Source organism: Cloeon dipterum, chromosome 3, assembly GCF_949628265.1.
Source record: "Cloeon dipterum chromosome 3, ieCloDipt1.1, whole genome shotgun sequence".
Lineage (NCBI taxonomy): Eukaryota > Metazoa > Arthropoda > Insecta > Ephemeroptera > Baetidae > Cloeon > Cloeon dipterum.
Window position 1 is genome coordinate 9769556 of NC_088788.1, and position 20355 is coordinate 9789910.

At 37.3% G+C, this 20355-nt stretch overlaps 1 protein-coding gene across 1 annotated transcript in view; it reads right to left on the reverse strand.

The window, feature by feature from the left end:
* The window catches only part of LOC135940809 (rho guanine nucleotide exchange factor 10), an 88830-nt gene that overhangs the window by 48079 nt on the left and 20396 nt on the right, over positions 1-20355 (reverse strand). Inside the window, exons 2-3 of the mRNA XM_065485872.1 lie at positions 7368-7666; positions 5137-5669 (exon numbers count right to left, since the gene is read on the reverse strand). Coding sequence (XP_065341944.1) covers positions 5137-5669; positions 7368-7645 — 811 coding nt within the window. The 5' untranslated portion in view covers positions 7646-7666. The remainder of the gene's footprint in view (positions 1-5136; positions 5670-7367; positions 7667-20355) is intronic.

Here is a 20355-nt window from a genome sequence, read left to right on the forward strand (position 1 = left end):
TTTAGCCAATTTAAGAGCCTTCATAATTTCCTGTTAAATTTAAGAGTAATTTTAAAACATTCCTCCAATTCAGTCCGGACCTGCGAGGTCCGCTCGCGAAGGAATGGAAATGAGCGGAGATAGATAGGGCAAGAGAAGAGTGCTCGCAGGCACACACTCGAAACGAAAGCCATTTATTCGAGCCGCGCGCGTGAAAGGGAAAAAAGGCATGTGAGTGCGCGGTCCGAAATTGTGCGTTTCAATCGCGGCCCGGTCGGTGGGTCGGTCGGTTGGCTACTCAGAGACCGTTCGCGGCAGCGATTATTCAATTTCCCCCGTAGGTGTGTTGAACCTGCGGCTCGGTTGCTCGGAACGAAGACAATGCCCCATTTGGGCTAATGCTCTTTTTCTTATTCCTACTCCACTTTATGTATAAATATATTCGTGTGCATGCTAACCAGCAGGTGCCCGCCCGCCCGGCCCGCCGACTGTCTGATTATGCCGCCCCACCCTCGCTTCCGCCCGCCCGCCCAACCCTTTACGCGCGAGCCATCTGTGGAGCGAACGCTCAATCGAATTACCAGACATAAAATCTCGTCCTTTCATCCAATTAGCCAAATTAGCCCCAATTATGGCCGTGTGTCAAACGTGTGAGCTCTTCTTTCTCCACGTGATCAAATCATTTCACTCGGCGCTGAACAGAAATTTTTATTTTAGAGAGTATTTTAGTCCAGTTCCAGAAAATTAAATTAAGAATGGATGAGAAGATGTGAAAAATCATTGAAATCTTAAAAAAGTTTGTTTATATTTTCCCCAAAACATTCTGGACCTGAGACTCGCCTGTGGATTCATTCTGTGGTTGATTGACAAGTGCTTTGTCTGGCCAGCGAATTTCTGGTTTGATCGCCCAGCTCGGGGTTGATCTTCCCACGCTTGGTGGTGGTTTTCCCACGCTGTTTTGCCTGAGAGGCAAAAGGTATTTTTTCCTTTTTGGATAACTCACCGGAATGCAATAGGAGTTACAATTCAAAGTTTTGATCTTTTAAAATGTATGTGGATGTAAAATTTATGAATTGCATTTCATGTTAAATTCTAGCTCGTGAATTAATTTTGTAGAAATACGGAGAGAGAGAAAAAAGCTGAATTCTTTACATTAAATATCAATGACAAAATTATTATATAAACTCGCGAGCTTCTACCTCAATCAAGAACCATTTTTTATTCGACAAAATCGTTTTGTAAAAAAATGACCTTTAAGCGTCGAATTGGAACTGTTAAAACGAAAAGCAATTTAAGATATTGAAAAGAAGTAATCAAAATCAATAAACGAGATGATATCAGAGGCGAAAAGGTGGCGTCACGGCAGCACAATGCCGGATTATTTAGCTTCTGCGAGCATCTATCTCGCCTCTTTTTGTGCACTGCTGATGCTGACAGTGAAAAACGCGCGCCAGTTAAGAAACAGCGTGTTTTTCTAACGCCCGAAATTAATTATCGGGTGTAAATATACGAGAAGGAAATCGCTTTTTCTTTGCTTTCGCCGCGCGCAGCTCGCGGACAAAGCACATCCTAGCGCGTCCTGCCGACCTTGGTGGGCCCGAGGATTCCGCGCCGCTGCAATCACCTGGCCCATTATTAAGTTTGTTGAGAGCAAAATCTCTATAACTTAAGTTCGCATACTAATTAGTGGTAAAAGCACTGCCTATTTATAGAAAATCAGGATTTATTTCGAAATTGGAAATTTACCTCAAAATTCGCACACTGTTCAATAAATTGCACTATGAGAAATATAAATCAATAGTATGAATTTGGTTGAAAAATTTATAATTTTAAATAAGAACACAATTTATTATGTGTCTTTGTCATTTTAATTCATGCAATGTCAAATAAAAAATATGCGTTAAAATCTTAAAAAAATCAACTCGTAGCCCAACTCTATCTCATTAAATAATGATTTTGAAATATCCCTTTATTTCCAGAATTGCACTAATTTATTGCAATGCATTCTGAAACGTTGTTTCCTCCGTGAGGTAGAAATTTCAGGGCGAGAGTAATTATTTGTTTAATGTACAAGCAAAGTGACGCGCCAGTCTCGTGTCTGCTCACGCCAAATATGTCAAGAATCTCTCGTCACTCGGCCAGAGTGATGTTCCGCTGGACCAGCCGGCGCGTTTGTTCTCCGCCGGCGGTATCTGTGTCAAATAATGACGTGACTCATGGTCCTCTAAGTAGTGTTTCACTATCAGCATCCAGCGTGTATATTAGTTATTTAAAAGAGCTTGCTTTCGATGAAATACCAATAAATTCATTCGAAACCAGATCGTTTTTAAACAAGTTAATTGGGACTGCGTAATGACCCGGGCCCGTATTGAAAGTGAATAAGAAAGCAGTGTCTTTATTTGTAGGCCACGCCACGCCACTTTGAAAGCAGCCGCAGCAAAAACAAGATCTAATTTAACCAATCAGGCACTTACTAATGCCAAATAGGGTTTTTACAGCCAATGTTTATTGCTTCTATACTTGGACGTGGCTATCATTTTAGGTCATCTCTAGGGCTACGAAATTGAGAGATTTGTAAAGTTCACGAGAAGTTATCCTCAGCCCCTATAGAAGGGACAGGAAGCTCACGAATTAGGGCTACAAACTCTTCTGAAAATTATGAAAACCTCAGGAAACTATGACTTCATTGGCAAATATGAAGAAAAAATTATGATTTTAAATATTTATAACCTGATTTTAAAACATCAGCGGGGGCCAGATGTGCGATAAAATTGGTTCGCACTGCGCAGATCCAAGAGGGCGTCTGAATGTGGGAAACAAAAAGCTCTCTTTGGATTGCCGTACGAGTGTCAAGAGTTTGTTTTTACGATCCAAAAGACACAATTAGTGCAAGGAATGCAAATTATGTCACAATATTGACGAAAACTTGGTTCTTTTCGCGCATTTTCACGTGACCGTTTTTTCGCGCCATACTGCACCGGACGCCATATCTGCGCGACGCACGAATCTGGCCCCCGCTGCAAAATAATATATTTATATGGTCCAGAAAAAATAAAAATATGAACATTGATTCTTCATCTTAAGCAATGAATTTATTTCATTACCTTTTTAGTGATTCGAGAATTGAAAAAGAATACCTAAATGTCTTACTTGAATAATTTTCAACGGCTTAGATTCCGAGCTCTCTTGCTGTATAAGCTCTGTCGGCCTGGAGCGAGAAATGAAAAAGCCAGGTGGTTATGCAACCGGCCGAGCGGCAGTGCAATGCACGTTGCGACCACGTAGAGTTTCTGAACTCTCTCGTCTCGGGGAGAATAGATAAATAAAAGACAGCCGCGTGCGGAAATTTCACGCACTCTCCGGAGCGGCAAATATAATGCGGTTTCCGGTCAAAGAGCCGCCTTGTCAGCAGCTGCGCACCTGCGACCTTGGAGGAGAAGTAATAATTGCACCGCACGATTGTGTGTACACGGAAAACCTATTCGACCAACAACGCACCCTCGGAATTGAACAATGCGATAATTGTTGCTATCCACGCCGCAGCCGCCGCGGTGTTCGGTGCCAAATACGGCGCGGCCAGTTTTGATGTTTATCTGTCAGCCTGCCTCGAGTGGAGTGTAAGCTCGAGTTCAAATTGATTTATAAGTGTTGCAGCCGGTCAGTGCTGCATGGTGTTAATTTCAACGCAGTCTTTGTGTGATTCCGAGCAGTTAAAAAATTTAAACTGTTAAAATTGAAATTGTCCATTGGTTGGTGGTTTTAGCTATATTTTTACTGCAATTGAATCAAGGTCCGCAGAGATTTGGAATTTTGGAGGTTGTTCGTTTTAAATATGTTTTGAAGGGTTTTTTCAGCATTTAATGGAATTTTGTTTAAATTAGCGCTTAATATAATCTTATTGAAAATCATTTACATAAAAACGCGGAAAAAGTGCAAAAAAATTAAATTGGTGATTTTTAAAAAAACCACACAAAAACCAAATGTGTGTTTTTGCGGATTGTAAAATTGGTAAATCCTGAAATACAAGCGGCAAATATTCAATTTTATTAAAACCGAATTAAGACAGGGAGCCTATGGTTAGGAAAAATTCAATAATCTTCTTTTATAAATTTGTACGTAAAATATCAGTTAAAAAAATAACCTCCCAAGTTGTAAAATTTGCTTTTTATTTTCATTTCTGACCGCTATGCTAATTTCTCTCGCCCCTATCACCCCTAAAAAGTCATTCACTCCCAGATTTTCCGGATGTTCATTCAATCCTTTATTTCTTGGGCTCCTTCCTGCGAGGGTTAAAAACGGTCAGTTGTTCGCTCCCTCTCATTGTCACTCCTTCCTTTATGATAATTGTTGAATTTTTCAATAAGCGCTTTTCTATATTTTTACAACCACATTTGTCCAAGGTATTCTTAATCTGAGGTTAATCCTGTAACGGATTGACAAGTCCTTTGTGTGGCCATCGAATGCCCATTGGGACCACCCGGCTCGGGGGTGATTTTCTCACGCTTCTAAGCCTGGGTGGCAGAAGCTCTCTTTTAAAAATATTTTTCCTCCTAAATTTGCGATTCCGAATTGCTGTGCGATTTCTGCGCACAAAACCAGAGGTGTATTTTTATGGACTGTAAAGTTGGCGAACTCTGAAATATAAGCGGTAAATATTCAATTTTATTGGCGCCGAATTAAAGCAGAGAGCTTACTGTTTGAAAAAATTCAATCATCTTTCTTCTTTTATATGTACTGAAATTATTAGTTTAAAAAAAATAGGATGCCGGACCACCCAAGTTGTGAAATTAGCTTTTTCTTGATAAGCGGTAAATTTTAGAGGTCTCAGACAGCCGTACCAGCCACGCAGCCGCCGGTTAAAAAGTCGAAAAAATTGAAAGGTGATGCAGAAAAAAAATTATCTTTAAATTATTAAGCATTAAAAAACTTCCCTCATAAAAAATGATCAGCCGCCGCCACCCAACTAAATTTTGACTTAAGCAGGGCCACTCAAAATTACTCGGATTAAAACTCTAGTTAAATTTAATTGGGAATCAGTGGCTAACGTTTTAAAACCTTACTCTCGCAGTTCCTCCGAATTGAAGCCTATTATAAAAACCTAGCTGTATTCATTTTGAAACCCTCTGGCCGAGAAAACAAATTTAAAATTGTACTTACTGCCTGCGGAGATCCTAGCGAGTCCAGTCATCTTCCAACTCTTTTTGGCGAGCAGTCCGAGCTCCTGCCTGAGGCTGCGGGTGCGGCGGTGCGACTGGGGCTGCGGCATCTGTCCTGGCGACTGCGGAGGGCTGTCTTTGCGCGACGGGGGCGGTAGGGAGACGTTGGCCCGCCAGCCAAGGGCGTATCCGGAGCCGCTGTGGAATCCCGAGTCGGGGGTGAGCAGCTCGTCCGTGGGCCCGACCTCGTCGTCGGGGCCGAGTGGGTCCGTGTCGGGCCCGTTGAGCACGTCGCCGGGCATGATCAGCGCCTCCATGGCCAGGTCGAGCTGCCCGAGCACCCGCTGGTGGCCGCGCTGCACCTGACGCACTTCCTCGCTGACGGCCATCGCCGGTGGCCGCCGGCCGCCGCTGCCGTGCTCAGAGCCGCCGCCGCCGTTGTTGTACGGGTTCTCGTAGCGGTCGTCGCCGATCTCCTCGTAAATGTTCTCTTCCACCCCGTAGCTCGAGATGTAATGGTGCCTGCTCGACGGCCTGCAAACAGGATTACCGTCGCCGGTGGTGAGTCACCCTTCAAGCTTGCCCATCCCCCTGCAGCCCCTCGCCTGTCGCACCAATCGATTTAAGCTCTGTGCGAAAATTGCGAAAATTTACTGGACTTTTTTATTATTATAGTTGTTGGCCTTGAAGTCAGTCAGGCAGAGTGTTGCCAATTCATAATTAAAACATAATTGTCTGAACTGCATGTAATCTATAAATTAAAGTATTTTCTTCCATATTTTAATAAAATCTGCATTAGATCAATATTCCCATGAAAAAACTGATATATTTACCTATAATTAAATGATGACCGTTACGTTTAATATATATTATTTAGTTCTAAGCTCTTATTTAATTTGTAGCTTATTATGTTAGTAATAATTATTAACACAAAAACAATGAATTAAATTTTAAAATAATTTAAATAATTAAATAATTTAAATAAGTTCAAATTTTATAAGTTAAAAATCAAATAAAGTTAAATTAAAATTATTGAAATTTTTAATAATGATTTTAATTTTTAATTATAATAAAGTAATGTAAAATGTTTTTTTACAGCAAAAAATGCAAAATCAAATTGTATATTAAATATATAACTTAGCTTGATAAGAAAGATAAATAAAATAATATTTTGTTCATTTTACATATAAAAATATCCTTGCATTTGACGATTTTTTTTTATTAATATCATGAACCTTTTCGACAGTAAGTTAAAAAGAGATGATACTGGAAGATAACTAGTTGAGACCGATTTGTTCTCCTCAAAGCCTCCTGAAACCCAAAATATTCTAATTTTCTCCACAGGCTTAACTCGGGAACATAATTTGGAAGAAAAAAATGTTTTTTCGTAAAATAAACGACAAAATAAAAACGCTGTTATTTTCAAATATATATTTTTTTTAAATTTTTAAAAGGAAACTAAACTGGCTAAATTTGTACAGAATTATATTCAAGCAACAAAAAGAACAATTAATTGTTTCGCGTTTTTGGTTTCCCCACATTTAAATCGCAATTTTGATATTTTGGTGCTACCTATTTCATCACACTATTGACTATTGTTCTCTCATTCCTTGCGAATTTGATTTGCCGTGCTGAGGAAGCGAGGAGAGGCAAAATGAATCAGCAAATGATTGATCGGTTCGCTTCACTCGCCCGATTAATTGTTCATACCGATTGTTTGTTATCCGCGCTTTTTGCAACGGCACAATTACACTTCAATAATGAGTCGACACATTTTCATTCAGGTCAATAATTCTATAATAGAACACGAAAGGTTAAGATCTTACTATAAGATGTTTTTATCAAAAGTGTTAAAGTTAAGCAAACTTGAAACTTTATATTATTTATTTACATTAAAATTTTGCGTAATAAACGTATATTCCATTTCAAAAAATTATTTAATTATTAAAAAACCTATATTAATTAATAAAATATTTAAATGAAAAAGTGATAAGAACATTAAGTAACTAAAATTTTATAAAACATCTCTTCCAAAAAAATATATTTTATTTTACGTTTAATCAAATTTTGCTACATTAATTAATGTACTCTTTTCTTAGAAAGCAACAGGAAAAGACGTGTGTCGGTTGTCTGCTTCCTTTCCTGCACCAGTTGAACTCTCCATTGACGGAGACAGGAGACGAATTAATCGTTTCAAAAGCTTTAATAAAAAAATTCCGGCGTCGAACTCACCTGGAATGAACGAAGGGTCGTTGCTCGGCCAGGAAGTCGTTGTAGGCGTACGAGTAGTCCTGAGGGTGGTGGCCGGCGGGGGGCGGCGGAGGCGGATGCGACCTGGCGGGGGCGGCGGGCACACCCTGTGGAAAACGGCCTCGCGGTGGATACGGCGGTGGCGGCGGAAAGTGCAACACGGGCCGCCGCCGGCCGAGCGACGGGCTCGCCCCCGTCGGCGGGCACTGGGGGCACTCGCCCCCGGGGGCAGTGCTCAGCATCGCCTGGCACGCTCGCATCCGCAAGCCATCGGACGACGCCTGAAACATGACGATCAATAATAATTATATGATTTTACTTTGAAGATGAGCGTTTTTTAAATAATCGCGATACAGTTGAATAAGAATAAACAGGATATTGAAGAAAAATGTATAACAATATTGATTTGGAATAAGGATTAGCTGCTCCTTATGAAATATTTAAAATATCAACTAGGTTTTCCTCGAACTAGACAGCTACTGTTTCGAACCTTCCTTGCTTCATAATAATTATATGAACGGATTTTTAATTTTTTGGAACTTTTACAAATTTTATTTCCTGAATTTTGAATGCGACCGATTTAGTTGCGATGAAAGTTAAAATGGCTAATATTATTCATGAGAACTTATTCTACCTATCTTTTTTTAATTTATAGGACCCCCGTTCCCGAACCCCCTCCCCCATAGAAAATGAAGTCTAGAAGCTTTTTGCAAATGCGATTGACTTCAGAACCCACCGGGGGCCAGATTGCTATCTGAGTTGGTTCTTGACGGTTAATTATGGCGTCGAAATGATGGAGGCCAATCAGGAGACAGTCTAGCAGCCAATCAGAAGCGTCAAAAAAGAGGCATGCCGACCTAATAATTTCATTACCACGTATTTTGTTACATTTCCGTTAGCCTGACGTGCCATCTAATGGTTAATTCGCTAATTACCGGGCTAATCAGCTGGTACCAAAGAAATAATAACAAAAATATTGATTGTGCTAAAGGTATTTTCATGATATATTTTTAAGCCAATTTAATTTTACGTTTATAACTTTCCCGCCGTACTCTACCAGACGCCATATCTGCGCGTCGCGTGAATCCAGCCCCTGATGCTCTTCAACCAAATATTTGAATTTCGTACTTCACACTTTCTAATCCAATGAACAAAAGTATTGGAACGACATGATGATATTTTTTCCAGAGGCTAGGTAAATAATATTGTTTTGCATTAATGTGGTTAACTGTTGTAATAAAAGTCTGATGTTTCATCTCTTCAAATTGTTTTATTTTAATTATTTGAACCTCTCCAATTTTTTAAATTATTTCATGGTGCAGGAAGAATCTCATGGGATGAACGGGATGATATTATCTCATGTATCACCATGAACAAGTTGTGCCTGGCAGTCTGTTGCTCCGCATCTGTCATTTTATTTAGCGAGGCCTCGATGTACATCAAAAACGCTTTGTTTTCTGATTTTTCGGACTGGCTTCCTTTTGATTCTACAGCAGCAAACGTCTTCATGCACGATTCAAAAGTTTCTTTAATCACTTGTGATATGTCTCCCAATGTTGGTATCTCATCTCTTGAACGTTTTCTGGGCGTTGAGTCAGTGTGTTCAGTATTGTCGTCGTGTTCCAAAATCGATGCATCAGAAAAAAACGAATCAACAGCATCATTTTCTTGAACCTTGGATAAAAACATATCTTTTTAATAATATTTCAAATTAAAAGAAAGCTGTTTGCTATTTATACCGTCTCCAACTGCCTGGCAGAATGTTCTGACATCGAGCACTCTTCGGTGTCAATGTCAATAACTAGCTCATCTGCTGCCATTTCTTTATTTTCAGTAGGTCGGTCGCTGCAGCTGCATGAACATGAAAAATAAATTAGATAAATAGTTTACATATGTTGCATTCTACCTGGCCAAATTGCTCGCAGTTGCATTTGTCATGGAACCAACATGATCGTTTAGAAATTGGAGTGGTTTCCAAAACCTCCAAGACGGTTCAGGGCAGGAAGCAGCTCCGCGTCTCTTGTTCTTTTCATATGCACTTTTATGATGTCTGAAGCTTTGTTTAAGCTGATTTAGCAGCGTTTTGCTCTGCCCTTCTACATTAAAAAATAATGAAAAAATACAAGAATCAAAATAACGCATGGAATATTTGAATTTTGAAAATAAATCCACTTTTAAGAAAATATTGGAGATATTTTTACTGTATCAAAAAGGGTTCAATCTGAAAATGAATAATGATATTTAGACTTACCTGGAAAATTCAGTTTCTTGTCAAGTTTTTGGAAAATTGTGTTTTTGTACTTCGTTTCGATGTATTTTGGATTTGTTTTGTCGAAAAGTTCAGGAAAATTTTGAAGCACTTCTATCAAATCGGATTTCTTCTTATTGTTTTGCTGATTGCGCGTCAAAATGCTCGAATTCACTAAATTTTTAGCTTTACTTTTACCCATAATGCAATATTGATGCTTTCTCTCCTCTAGTTCGACTGAGAATAGAGCTCTTTTTCCAGTAATAAATAATTTCTGAATGCTGTGCTACTTCCTTTCGCCCCTCTCGCCCCTAAAAAGTCATTGACTCCCAGATGTTCATTCAATTCTTTTCAAAACATCCAGCAATCCTTTATTTCTTGGGCTCCATGCTGCGGTCGTCAATTCCCACCCCCTCAGTGTCTCCTCTTCCTGTATGATGCATGTTTGTTTGTTTGTTGAATATATCGCTCAGCGCTTGTTAACATATCTACAACAATATTTTCCCCGAAATATTCTGGACCTGAGAGCCACCTGTGTATTCATTCTGTGGTTGATTGACAAGTGCTTTGTCTGGCCAGCGAATTTCTGGTTGGATCGTCCAGCTCGGGGTTGATCTTCCCACGCTTGGTGGTGGTTTTCCCACGCTGTTCTGCCTGAGTGGCAAAAAGTATTTTTTCCTTTTTGGCTAACTCACCGGAATGCAATAGGAGTTACAATTCAAAGTTTTGCTCTTTTAAAATGTATGTGGATGCAAAATTTATGAATTGAATTTCATGTTAAATTCTAGCTCGTGAATTAGTTTTGTAGAAATACGGAGAGAGAGAGAGAAAAGCTTAATTCTTTACATTTAATATCAATGACAAAATTATTATATAAACTCGCTTGCTTCTACCTCAATCAAGAACCATTTTTTATTAACAAAATCGTTTTGTAAAAAAATGACCTTTAAGCGTCAAATTGGAACTGTTAAAACGAAAAGCAATTTAAGATATTGAAAAGAAGTAATCAAAATCAATAAACGAGATGATATCAGAGGCGAAAAGGTGGCGTCACGGCAGCACAATGCCGGATTATTTAGCTTCTGCGAGCATCTATCTCGCCTCTTTTTGTGCACTGCTGATGCTGACAGTGAAAAACGCGCGCCAGTTAAGAAACAGCGTGTTTTTCTAACGCCCGAAATTAATTATCGGGTGTAAATATACGAGAAGGAAATCGCTTTTTCTTTGCTTTCGCCGCGCGCAGCTCGCGGACAAAGCACATCCTAGCGCGTCCTGCCGACCTTGGTGGGCCCGAGGATTCCGCGCCGCTGCAATCACCTGGCCCATTATTATCTCGCCAAAATACACATTATTCCCCGGCAGCAACATATTTATTATTGCAGAAGGAAGTCGCTGATGCGCGAGCAATAAAGGCAGCGGACAGCACACAGACATGAGAATCACTATAGCTCGAGTTCGTTTGTCATGGCGCAAAAAGTTTGCTCCCATGAAGAATATAAGATAATTATTTTAAGGATAAGAATAACTAGAAGACCATCAACTAGTTTGTCGTCTCTTTTAGTGCTTTGCGCGGTTTGTGGTTAAATGTGTGGCAAATTATTATGAGAATCTGCCTAAACTACTCTAAAGAAATCGATACAGCTTAAAACTTTCATAAAGATTTGCTGTAAAATCTGCTCACCAAATCATTCCATTATTTATTTCTTGCGCCGTATTTTCTAGACTGTGGCGCATTTTTATTTCTTGCACTAAATTCTTTAATTTTATTAAAAATGAATTAGGTACTTATTTTTTATCTTGGTTTTTTGGAGCCACACCAAATATTTGCGCGATTTTTGCGCAAAATTTTTATTAGACACCAATAAATCAGAATTAATCTCGCAATTTTAACAATGAGAATGACACATTTTAAAAGTATTTTATTCCAAAAGCTGTCTTAAACCGTCTAAATCACTTGATTAGCTTGATTAAAATAATGGTTTTTTAGAGAAAATTGAGGAAAGCCATTTCTTTATATCTGAATTCTATTTATTTAAAAATTTGAAAGGAGATAAAATGATCATAGATTGCCGATTAAATTTCTGAGAAAATCAGCTATAAATTTTGCATGATACTCAAGTAGTGAGCACAGTCTCCCTATTAAAAATCGTGATTTGTTTCATCAGGGGTGGGGGAATTTACCTCATTATTCACATACCGTTAGATAGATCGCTACAAGCGGAATTAATCACCGAATTAAGCCGTTTAATCTGTCGAGAAATTTGGCAAAATCTGAAATTTTTCGGTTCCTTGGTCGTGATTTGATTTTTGCGCATAGCAGAGTAAAATTGTTCAAAATTCCACAATTAATAAATTTTTCTGACCACTTCATTTGATAGAGCTACAAATTAAAGTAAAAATGTACAGAAAAATGGTGGAAAATCTTTTTTTAACGTTACCTTTTACACTCTTTTTAAATTGGAAATAAAGCTAAAATTTTCCCAGCTTGTATTTGCGAGCTAATCAGCTCTAAAGCTTGCATTCTAATCAAGTGGCGAGCACTGTCTCGCAATTAAAAATCAGGATATTTCCTCATAAGGGAAATTTAGCTCACAATTCGCTCACCATTTTATAGTTCGCAACGAGAGGGATTGAAATCGAATACTAAGATTGGAGATTGGATCATTGGCTGCTCATAGTGAATCATTGAAAAGGAAAAATATCCTCTTGCACTTCCTCGTACTGGACAACTACTGTTTCAACCTTTTCCCCCAGGCTTCATCAGAAATACTTTACGAGCAAAATAAAACTCACTGCAGATGATTCTGAGTCACCGCAGCCTCTGAATAAACAATAAACTACAAACATTGCATATGCTGAGCACAATAAAAAAGAGAGCAACGCAGTGTTGAAACCGGGTGAAACTGTTTTAAATTTATTTCATTGTTAGAATAAATCTAATTTGTCAAAGTTGGTGTTGCTATTTATTTGTAAATCGATTCCGACATATTTTCTAATTTATTAGGGTACACTACTCCACAAAATTGAAAGCTGAGAAGGTTGAAGCGTCTTTAGCGTTGCCTCACACGACCGAAATGAAATTTATTAGGCCATTTGTTTGTTCGTTGGGTTTGATTCTAATGGAAAGTTTGCCGCCGCTGCGTGTTGGGTCGGACGACGCCTTTGGCCACTTGCTTCTCTTTTATTTTATCTCGAATTACCATAACTCATTTCGGAGCCCATTCTCATTTTGCTCCGCACCTCGTCTGTTTCTTGAATTACGCTGACGCGCGCATTTGATTATTCAAATCTCGTGTATGCAGCAGAGAAAAGAAAAGAGATCCCCGGCTGCTCGTTTCATTCACCGAGACTGCAAGTGTCACGGAGCTAGGTCAAACGCACTTTTGTTTCACAGATGTAATGCGTATATGAATAAGTTTCAGTGCAAGTGGCAGAAAGCAATTTCCTTTGTGCTGTGACTTGCGCTTTTTCCCTCCAGCATCTCGGATTCGTTTGAAATGAAATGTGTATGCTCTCAAGGCTGCTGGATAATTGCGCAGCTTTTTTAATCATTCCACTTTCAATTGGAATTTAGATTGAGTTTTAGAAAAAAGTTTAATTTAAACAAAATAAAATAGATTTGTTATAAAATTCTTTATTAGACGGTTGAAAATACAATTTTCTTGTAATAAATTAATACAAACAGTTTGATTTACAATTAGTCTTGTTATTTTATTTAATTATTCTTTAATAATCAATATGGGAGTTGCATTTAAAATTTAAAAAATACATTAAATTGTTTAAATTAATTTTAAATAAAATACCTAGTAAGTGTAGCATGCGATCTTAGCATGTCAAAGCATTATAATATAACGCTCTCAAATAACAATTAGATACAATTGATAAATAAATGAAAACTTAAATCAGAAACCCAAAAAGACTTTAAATAAAAACAGCTGGGCCTGTAGACAATTGAATCGGCAGCGCAAGGACTGAGACGTTGACACAGTTTCGGAGCAAATCAATCAGCGGAGGTTAAGTGCCGGCAATTTAGCCGACGAGATGCAAAACAATATAAAACGACGCGATCCATCATCGGCATCGCCATTATTTTCAGCTGAAAATCGCGTCTTTCGCTTCCGTCAGCCGACCGTTAGTGCAGCCTGTCAACATCCGATTTTTTTTTTTACAACCGAGATCCTTTGACAACTGGAGCAAAAAACGAGCGCAAGGCGGCAATTACGAGGGGAAATCGTTGCCCTTCACAGAAAATCGAGAGGACGGATCGAATTACGTGATTCACCCGGTGACTATACAAAATAAATATAAATAAACGAAAAATATAAATCATGTTCCATCAACCGCGACACTTTCAACGAATTTTGTTCAATTTTAGAGCGTTATACCATTATTCAAAAAGATTTAAATTCAAATCTCAAATGGAAAATATTTAAGAGCTTAGAATTATTGTGGGAGTATAGCGATTGTAAAATAATTATATATAATTTAATAAATATTTCACAGGCCTTATGGTTAATAAGATTTTTAAATTAGAAAATTTGTTTTAATGAAAGTGGAGATTTCCTATTTGCTTGTACCGACAGGAAGAGAAATTTTAAAAACTGTGCGAGGAGAATAATCGGTAAAGGGTGTGAATGAGCCACGCTCTTCCTTTAGAAAATAGTCAAGGTTAGTCTGTGGGCACGTGTGCCGGACGACTAGTGTATATTTTTAAAGAGACATTTTTTATAGATTGTTTTAAATTTAGGAATCAAATTTTTGCCGTTTTAAATTCAAATTTTTAGACTTCTATTTTTCAAAGCAATCTTATATTTTATGTTTTTAAAAAATCTAATACATAAATATTCCAATTATTTCAAAATAGAATCAGTATATAGAATTTTCTCAAAAAGAGATGAAATTCGTGTTCCTTGGGGGGCGACTGAGTCAAAAGTGACAGCAAATTAGGCTCATTCGGTACCAATTAGGGGGTGAAAAGTGATAAAGGCGCACATGTGTGCGGCAATCGAAGCGCGTCGCAACGCCAAGAACCTCCAAATGTGTCGCTCGTTGTGTATGGTGCCATGCCTCATGTCGACCGAAATGTTTTAAAATAAAACGGCAAGCGTTTCGCCATGGGAGTTCCATGTGTGCGGGGAAGAAGAGGAAAAATTAAGAGGGAACGTGCGGTGAATATTCACGACGAAGACGACAACGACGCGCTTTTGCTATTTGTCCAAAAGACCGCGCGTGACCGAATTAATCACGCGGCCATTAATCCTCGAGCAAATGAGTCATTACTTTTTGTGTGCCAACATTCTTTCAGACTGGTTTTAAGACAATCTGCTCAAAATCTTGTAAAACTAGTACAAAAGAGTCACAATGAAATAAATTTGAACTTTAAAAAAAACATTCAGGTTATTGATTTTATAAAAATTTCTTATGAATTTTAATTCTATTTAATTAATTTACTCGAAAGTACAAAAATAGCATAAAATATATTAGCTTATTAAGCTGATAAAAATCAAATTTGAATCTTTTTTGCATCAATTTTTGGGAACCATCCACGTCCAGTATTCCATTATCTACCTTTAACGAGCAATATCACGCTTTTTCCTAAAAATAAAACAAGAACCGGTGAGCTCGCCTCGGCTGACAATTAAAATTCGTTCCGGCAGGCTTAACAATGAAGGAAGCAACTGTTAGTCAATCAAAAAGTGGTTCCTAGTTATCAGCCCGTTTTCTTTCCATTTATTTTCCTCCGTCTGGTGCACTTAGCAATTCCGCAATAATTATATTCGAGCCGAGGAAACTGGACACCGGGCGACGAATCGCGTGCTTTTTCTGCTCGGTTAAAAGGGCACAGCCGACGACAATGGAAATCCGATCCTCTTTCAGAGGGGATTAAGCGAATGCAAATCGCCGGCCCGTTTTTCTGTTCCCATTCAAAACTCTAATTATTTGCGAGACTAACTTCCTACTTAGCAGGGGTATTTTTGGCAACGAGGAAATGGAGAATTATCATAATACCATAATTTGAGTTAAGGAATTTTCTTTGTCGGTCTCTTAGTGTAAAGGAAAGGAGAAACTAGCAAAGAAAATCTTGACAACTTATTTTTGCTAATTATTTTTCTTTCACTTTTTTTAACGTTCCATTCCTTGTTGTTAGCCAACTTTTAAATAGTTATTGTAGGTATTTTTTAAATCAAAATTGTAAAAATCTATAAATTTCAAACAATGGAAACTATAAAGAATGAAAATCAATCTTGAGAGAAAATTTGTTTTCAAGACAGCAAAGTGTAAGTTGGAAATAAATACATATAATAAATTAATATTGTCTTTGCATAATATCATCGAATTTACAGGAAAAATCTTTCGATTAGACAATTTAAACGACAAACCGTGGATCAAGGATCCCCAAAAATGTTAAAAAACTGTTCAATTTGGTTTGCAGACAATTTGAAGTAGACGTGAATGCTGACAGAATGAAACATTTCATAATTTCCGCCTGTAATGGGAATTTACAGAACATTCATTAAATTCCTAAAACAGGTTTAGTTTCTAGGGGATGCCTGCTCTTATTAGTGAGTGTCTTTAAAATTTATTCCCGCGTAAAAAAATAAAAAAATTAAAATCATTTTTCTTTCTTCATACAAAACCTACAAAGTGTAATTGAATTTCGAAATGATATCGACATGCTTGTAATAATTTCTCAGCGGTCGAGTTGGCATCTAGATTGAATTTTGCATTATTTGCCTGCGACCCGGGAGCCGTCTTCCCGAGACGAAAGCATATTATATATTTATTACGCAAGGTGCAGCCAGCAGAACAAATAACAAAACCAATAGACTCAGAGAGTGCAATCAGATTCCCTCGGCCAACGCGATAAAAATAATGAACCTTTCACACATGCTCGCTCGGTAACGGTATTGGCTGGCCATTTGTTTGTTTGTTGCTTACCCTCTGTTGCCGGCCGATATGCCGCTGCTGTGTTCGTTGTTGCCACTGAACACTGAAGACAAGTCTGACAATGAGAGAGCGTCTGCTCAAATACTCGGCAAACAGTACGCGAATGAAAATAAAAAGAGTTGGAAAGGGAAAACGGGGATTGCTGAGAATGAGGAGCAGTGCTTTGTTTTTAATTTGTTTGGTTCTTCCTGTTAAGTGGAACAGAACAGAAAAACCTGAAATTTAATGTTAGCAGTGCTAATATTTAATCCACGTACTCCGTAGAAGAATATTCATAGAAACGATTATTAGATCATATTGATGCTAATATAGCGTACAACAGTTTAAATTTATTTGTTACCTATTTCAATTTAGTTTAAAGTTAAAACAGTCAACAAGTTATTTAATTCAAATTTGAAATTAGTGAGATTTTTCTGAAAAATATCAATTTTGATTTAAAACTTTCACATTAATTATTTTTTGCTACTAAAAAACCAAATTTTAATTGCCAAAATTTGATAATAAATGATGAAGTATTTTTTTTTTAAAATGTCAATATAAAAGAATAAATTATAAACATCTGGACTCTTTTTAATTAAAAAATCATGATTTATAATTAAAATTTAAGAGCTTCCTGCTGTTCCTTTTACCTTAACTCTTCCTGGGAGATAGAGTTTGTTCGCTTTTTCTAAAAAAAATATGGTCAATTGACCAGTATTATATATTCCTTAGCGTTCGAAGCCACCAACAGATTGCGCTGCCGTATACTTTAATAATAAATTTAATTTGAAGGCACTTCCGCTGCTATTTCAGATTCAATCCTACTACTGTGCAATCTTCACTTAATGTGCTTTCTTTTGACGTGCTGAAAACCAAAATCGGTTAAGCCAATCTCCATAGAATCGTGAATAGCTAATTTTAGAAATAAAAAATATTTTCCGACGATTGTACGGCGAATGGCTGGACTGATTTTGGTTTTCAGAACGTCAAAAGAAAGCATATTAAGTGAAAATTGCACAGTGATAGGATTGAGTCTGATATCGCAGCGGAAGTGTCTTAAACATAAATTTTTAAGAAAGTATACGATGGCGCCATCTATTGGCGGCTTCGAACACTAAGGGTTTATGCAACAGGTGAATAGGAAAAAAAACATTTCTTTGGCATCAATTTGAAAGAGTATTATTTAACCTGATCTCTTTCGAGTTTTTGCAAAAATATTCTTGTGCAATCATGCTGTTATAATTTCACTATTTCTCTTATAATTGCGTATTTATTCAATCATAACGTAAAAAGACTAATTAAATGTGTTTATTAAGTGATCAAAATCAGAGAGATAATTGTTTTCTTCAACAACAGCAGTTGTTGTTTGTGCTGCAATGCTATTTTTTCGCCAGACAAAGCGATTAAAAACAATTAAACAATCTTGTTATGACTGCAACCGCGATATAATAATTTATGGCGAACTTGTTAAACAATTTTCGGTTAATTGCTTCAGCAGCAAATAATTAATGAAGTACTAAAAGCCTTGCAAACTTAATTAAAATTTTGGAATAGTGAAATTCAATTTGTTTCGTGCAAAAAATTACTTTACAAACATAAAATATGCAGAATAATCCATCATGTTAAAAAAGTTAAAATAAAAAAAGGTTAGAAATTATTCCTGCAATTTAGATAACTTAAATATTGTGCGTAATTTAGTAATTGCATCGTCATCACAAGCCGTTGGCTTAAGGCGAGGCGACACTCCCTGTGATGAGTAGCGCTGGCTCGCAGGTGCCAAAAGGGTAAGTCAGGTATTGCCCAGGTGTTTGCATCATTCGATACCGGCGTTCGTTCGTTCGTTCAGTTCAGACAACACGAGGGCAGAGTGAGTCACTCTATTGCTTGCTGGCCCCGAAGCCAGGGCACGCAGGGAAGCCCCGGACGTGCGTTGCGCTTGTTTGTTTGCGCGTGTATCATCATTTCTCTGCGCTCTCTGGTTGGGACGACGGACGGCGGGCACGGATAAAATAATAATAATAAAAATACGAGCCGACCACCGTGAAACGTGACAGCAGCAGCAACGAACACCCGCGGCACATGTGCTGCCAAAGCGGGCAAAAAGGGCCAGAAAAAGCGAAAGGAGCGCCTTTGCCGGTGATTAAATGCGAATGGGATTGTTTTGCTTTTGAGTCACTGCGCAAATATCTCGACAGGATGCCAAGAAATTTAAGGCACAGCCCTGCTGCTCAGAGAATTAGCTTAAAAGCGGGGTTTCCCCTAAAATATTGATACTTTAAAACATCATTCATGACATTTTAAAGTACAAAAATTCTGCTGACGTTTGATACAGTTAGAGATTGATTTTAGATTGTTTTGCTAACCATATTTTAGATTAAAATTGCAAGAATTATTAAAAATTGTTAGTTTAGACTAAACTAGCAAGGAATGACAAGAATTTCAGTAGATTGGTATATTCTGTACTTTCAACAAATAATATTTAAAGCTTATTTCCAATTACTGGAAAATCCTTGAGTTTAGAGGTGGATTTTTAATATGGAATTTTAATATTTATCCCGACACATTGGAAAACTCATCAATATTTAAAAAATATATTAAATTGACCCATAATTGAACAGAGCTGATAAAAATACACCTCAAAATAAATTAAAACAGAGATATTTTTGTTTCCAAAATATTGTTTCAAAAAATTTTAATTTATGAAAATGTTTAAGGCAGAATCGTGATACGTAAAAAATCCTATTATAAGTTAACCTGCAGCGGTTAAAATATACTTTTGCATTTTTTCTGGAACCAATAAAGCAGGTTTGAGCTTCTTAAAAAAAAGAAGATTTTAATTATATATAAGTGACAGAAAATTAGGGTAGGTTTCTTTATTTAAAAAATATCATAAAGTCCAAAAACAGTCAATTAAATTTTCCGCCCTTTTATTTCCAAACCCTGAAAAATATTTTATCAAGTTCCCCTAGCTGTAAACCAACAGGCTAAAATACTTGAAAGTCTTTATATTTAAACTGGATAAACTGAAGTTAATTAATTTAAATTTAGTGTCCTATTTAAATTAAGGCAACTCTCTACCTTTATTTCAACACATAATTTCGCTTCTTGAATTAAAAACACGACTTCCCCTTCAAGAAATCATTTGAAATTCTACTTATTTCTACTATTTCCTTTGCAGCATACCCTTAAAACACGCACCGAAACAATTTTTCTTTTCACTCAGTTGTAAGTGTAGCCCCGGAGCGCGATTAGTGCGTTAAGAAGCAATGCGCGGCCGCACAATTAGTTCTAATTACACGTTGGCCGATCGCAACCCACACACGCATGGATTGCGCGCAAAGTTGCCGCAGATAAGCAGTTTCACCTTCAAATTAGGCTAATTTGCAATTCTCCTCGCGCCGCTGCCGAGTTCCCAAGCGACGCCCAAATCCAATTTCGTTCCGACGGTAATAACACACTCGCCAATTCAATTATTTATCTATTCGCAGACGATAAAAGTCGCATCACTGCTTCACAATTCCGCCCGCAGCACCAAAGGTAAAATAGATTACTAATTCGTAACTGTTTCTTAAGTTGTTATAATTAATTTAAACTAACTCGATTTTCTTCTAATAAAGTTTATTATTAACAAATAAAAATTGTATTCTTTAATTAACTATTGGAACAGGAATTAAAATTAATTAATGATATTTTTCATTGTGATAAATATTTTCGAATTCATTTCATGAGACTGTAGATCGTTTTTAATATAAAAATTAAGCCCCCATTGAATAATTAGAATCATTAAGAAATTCA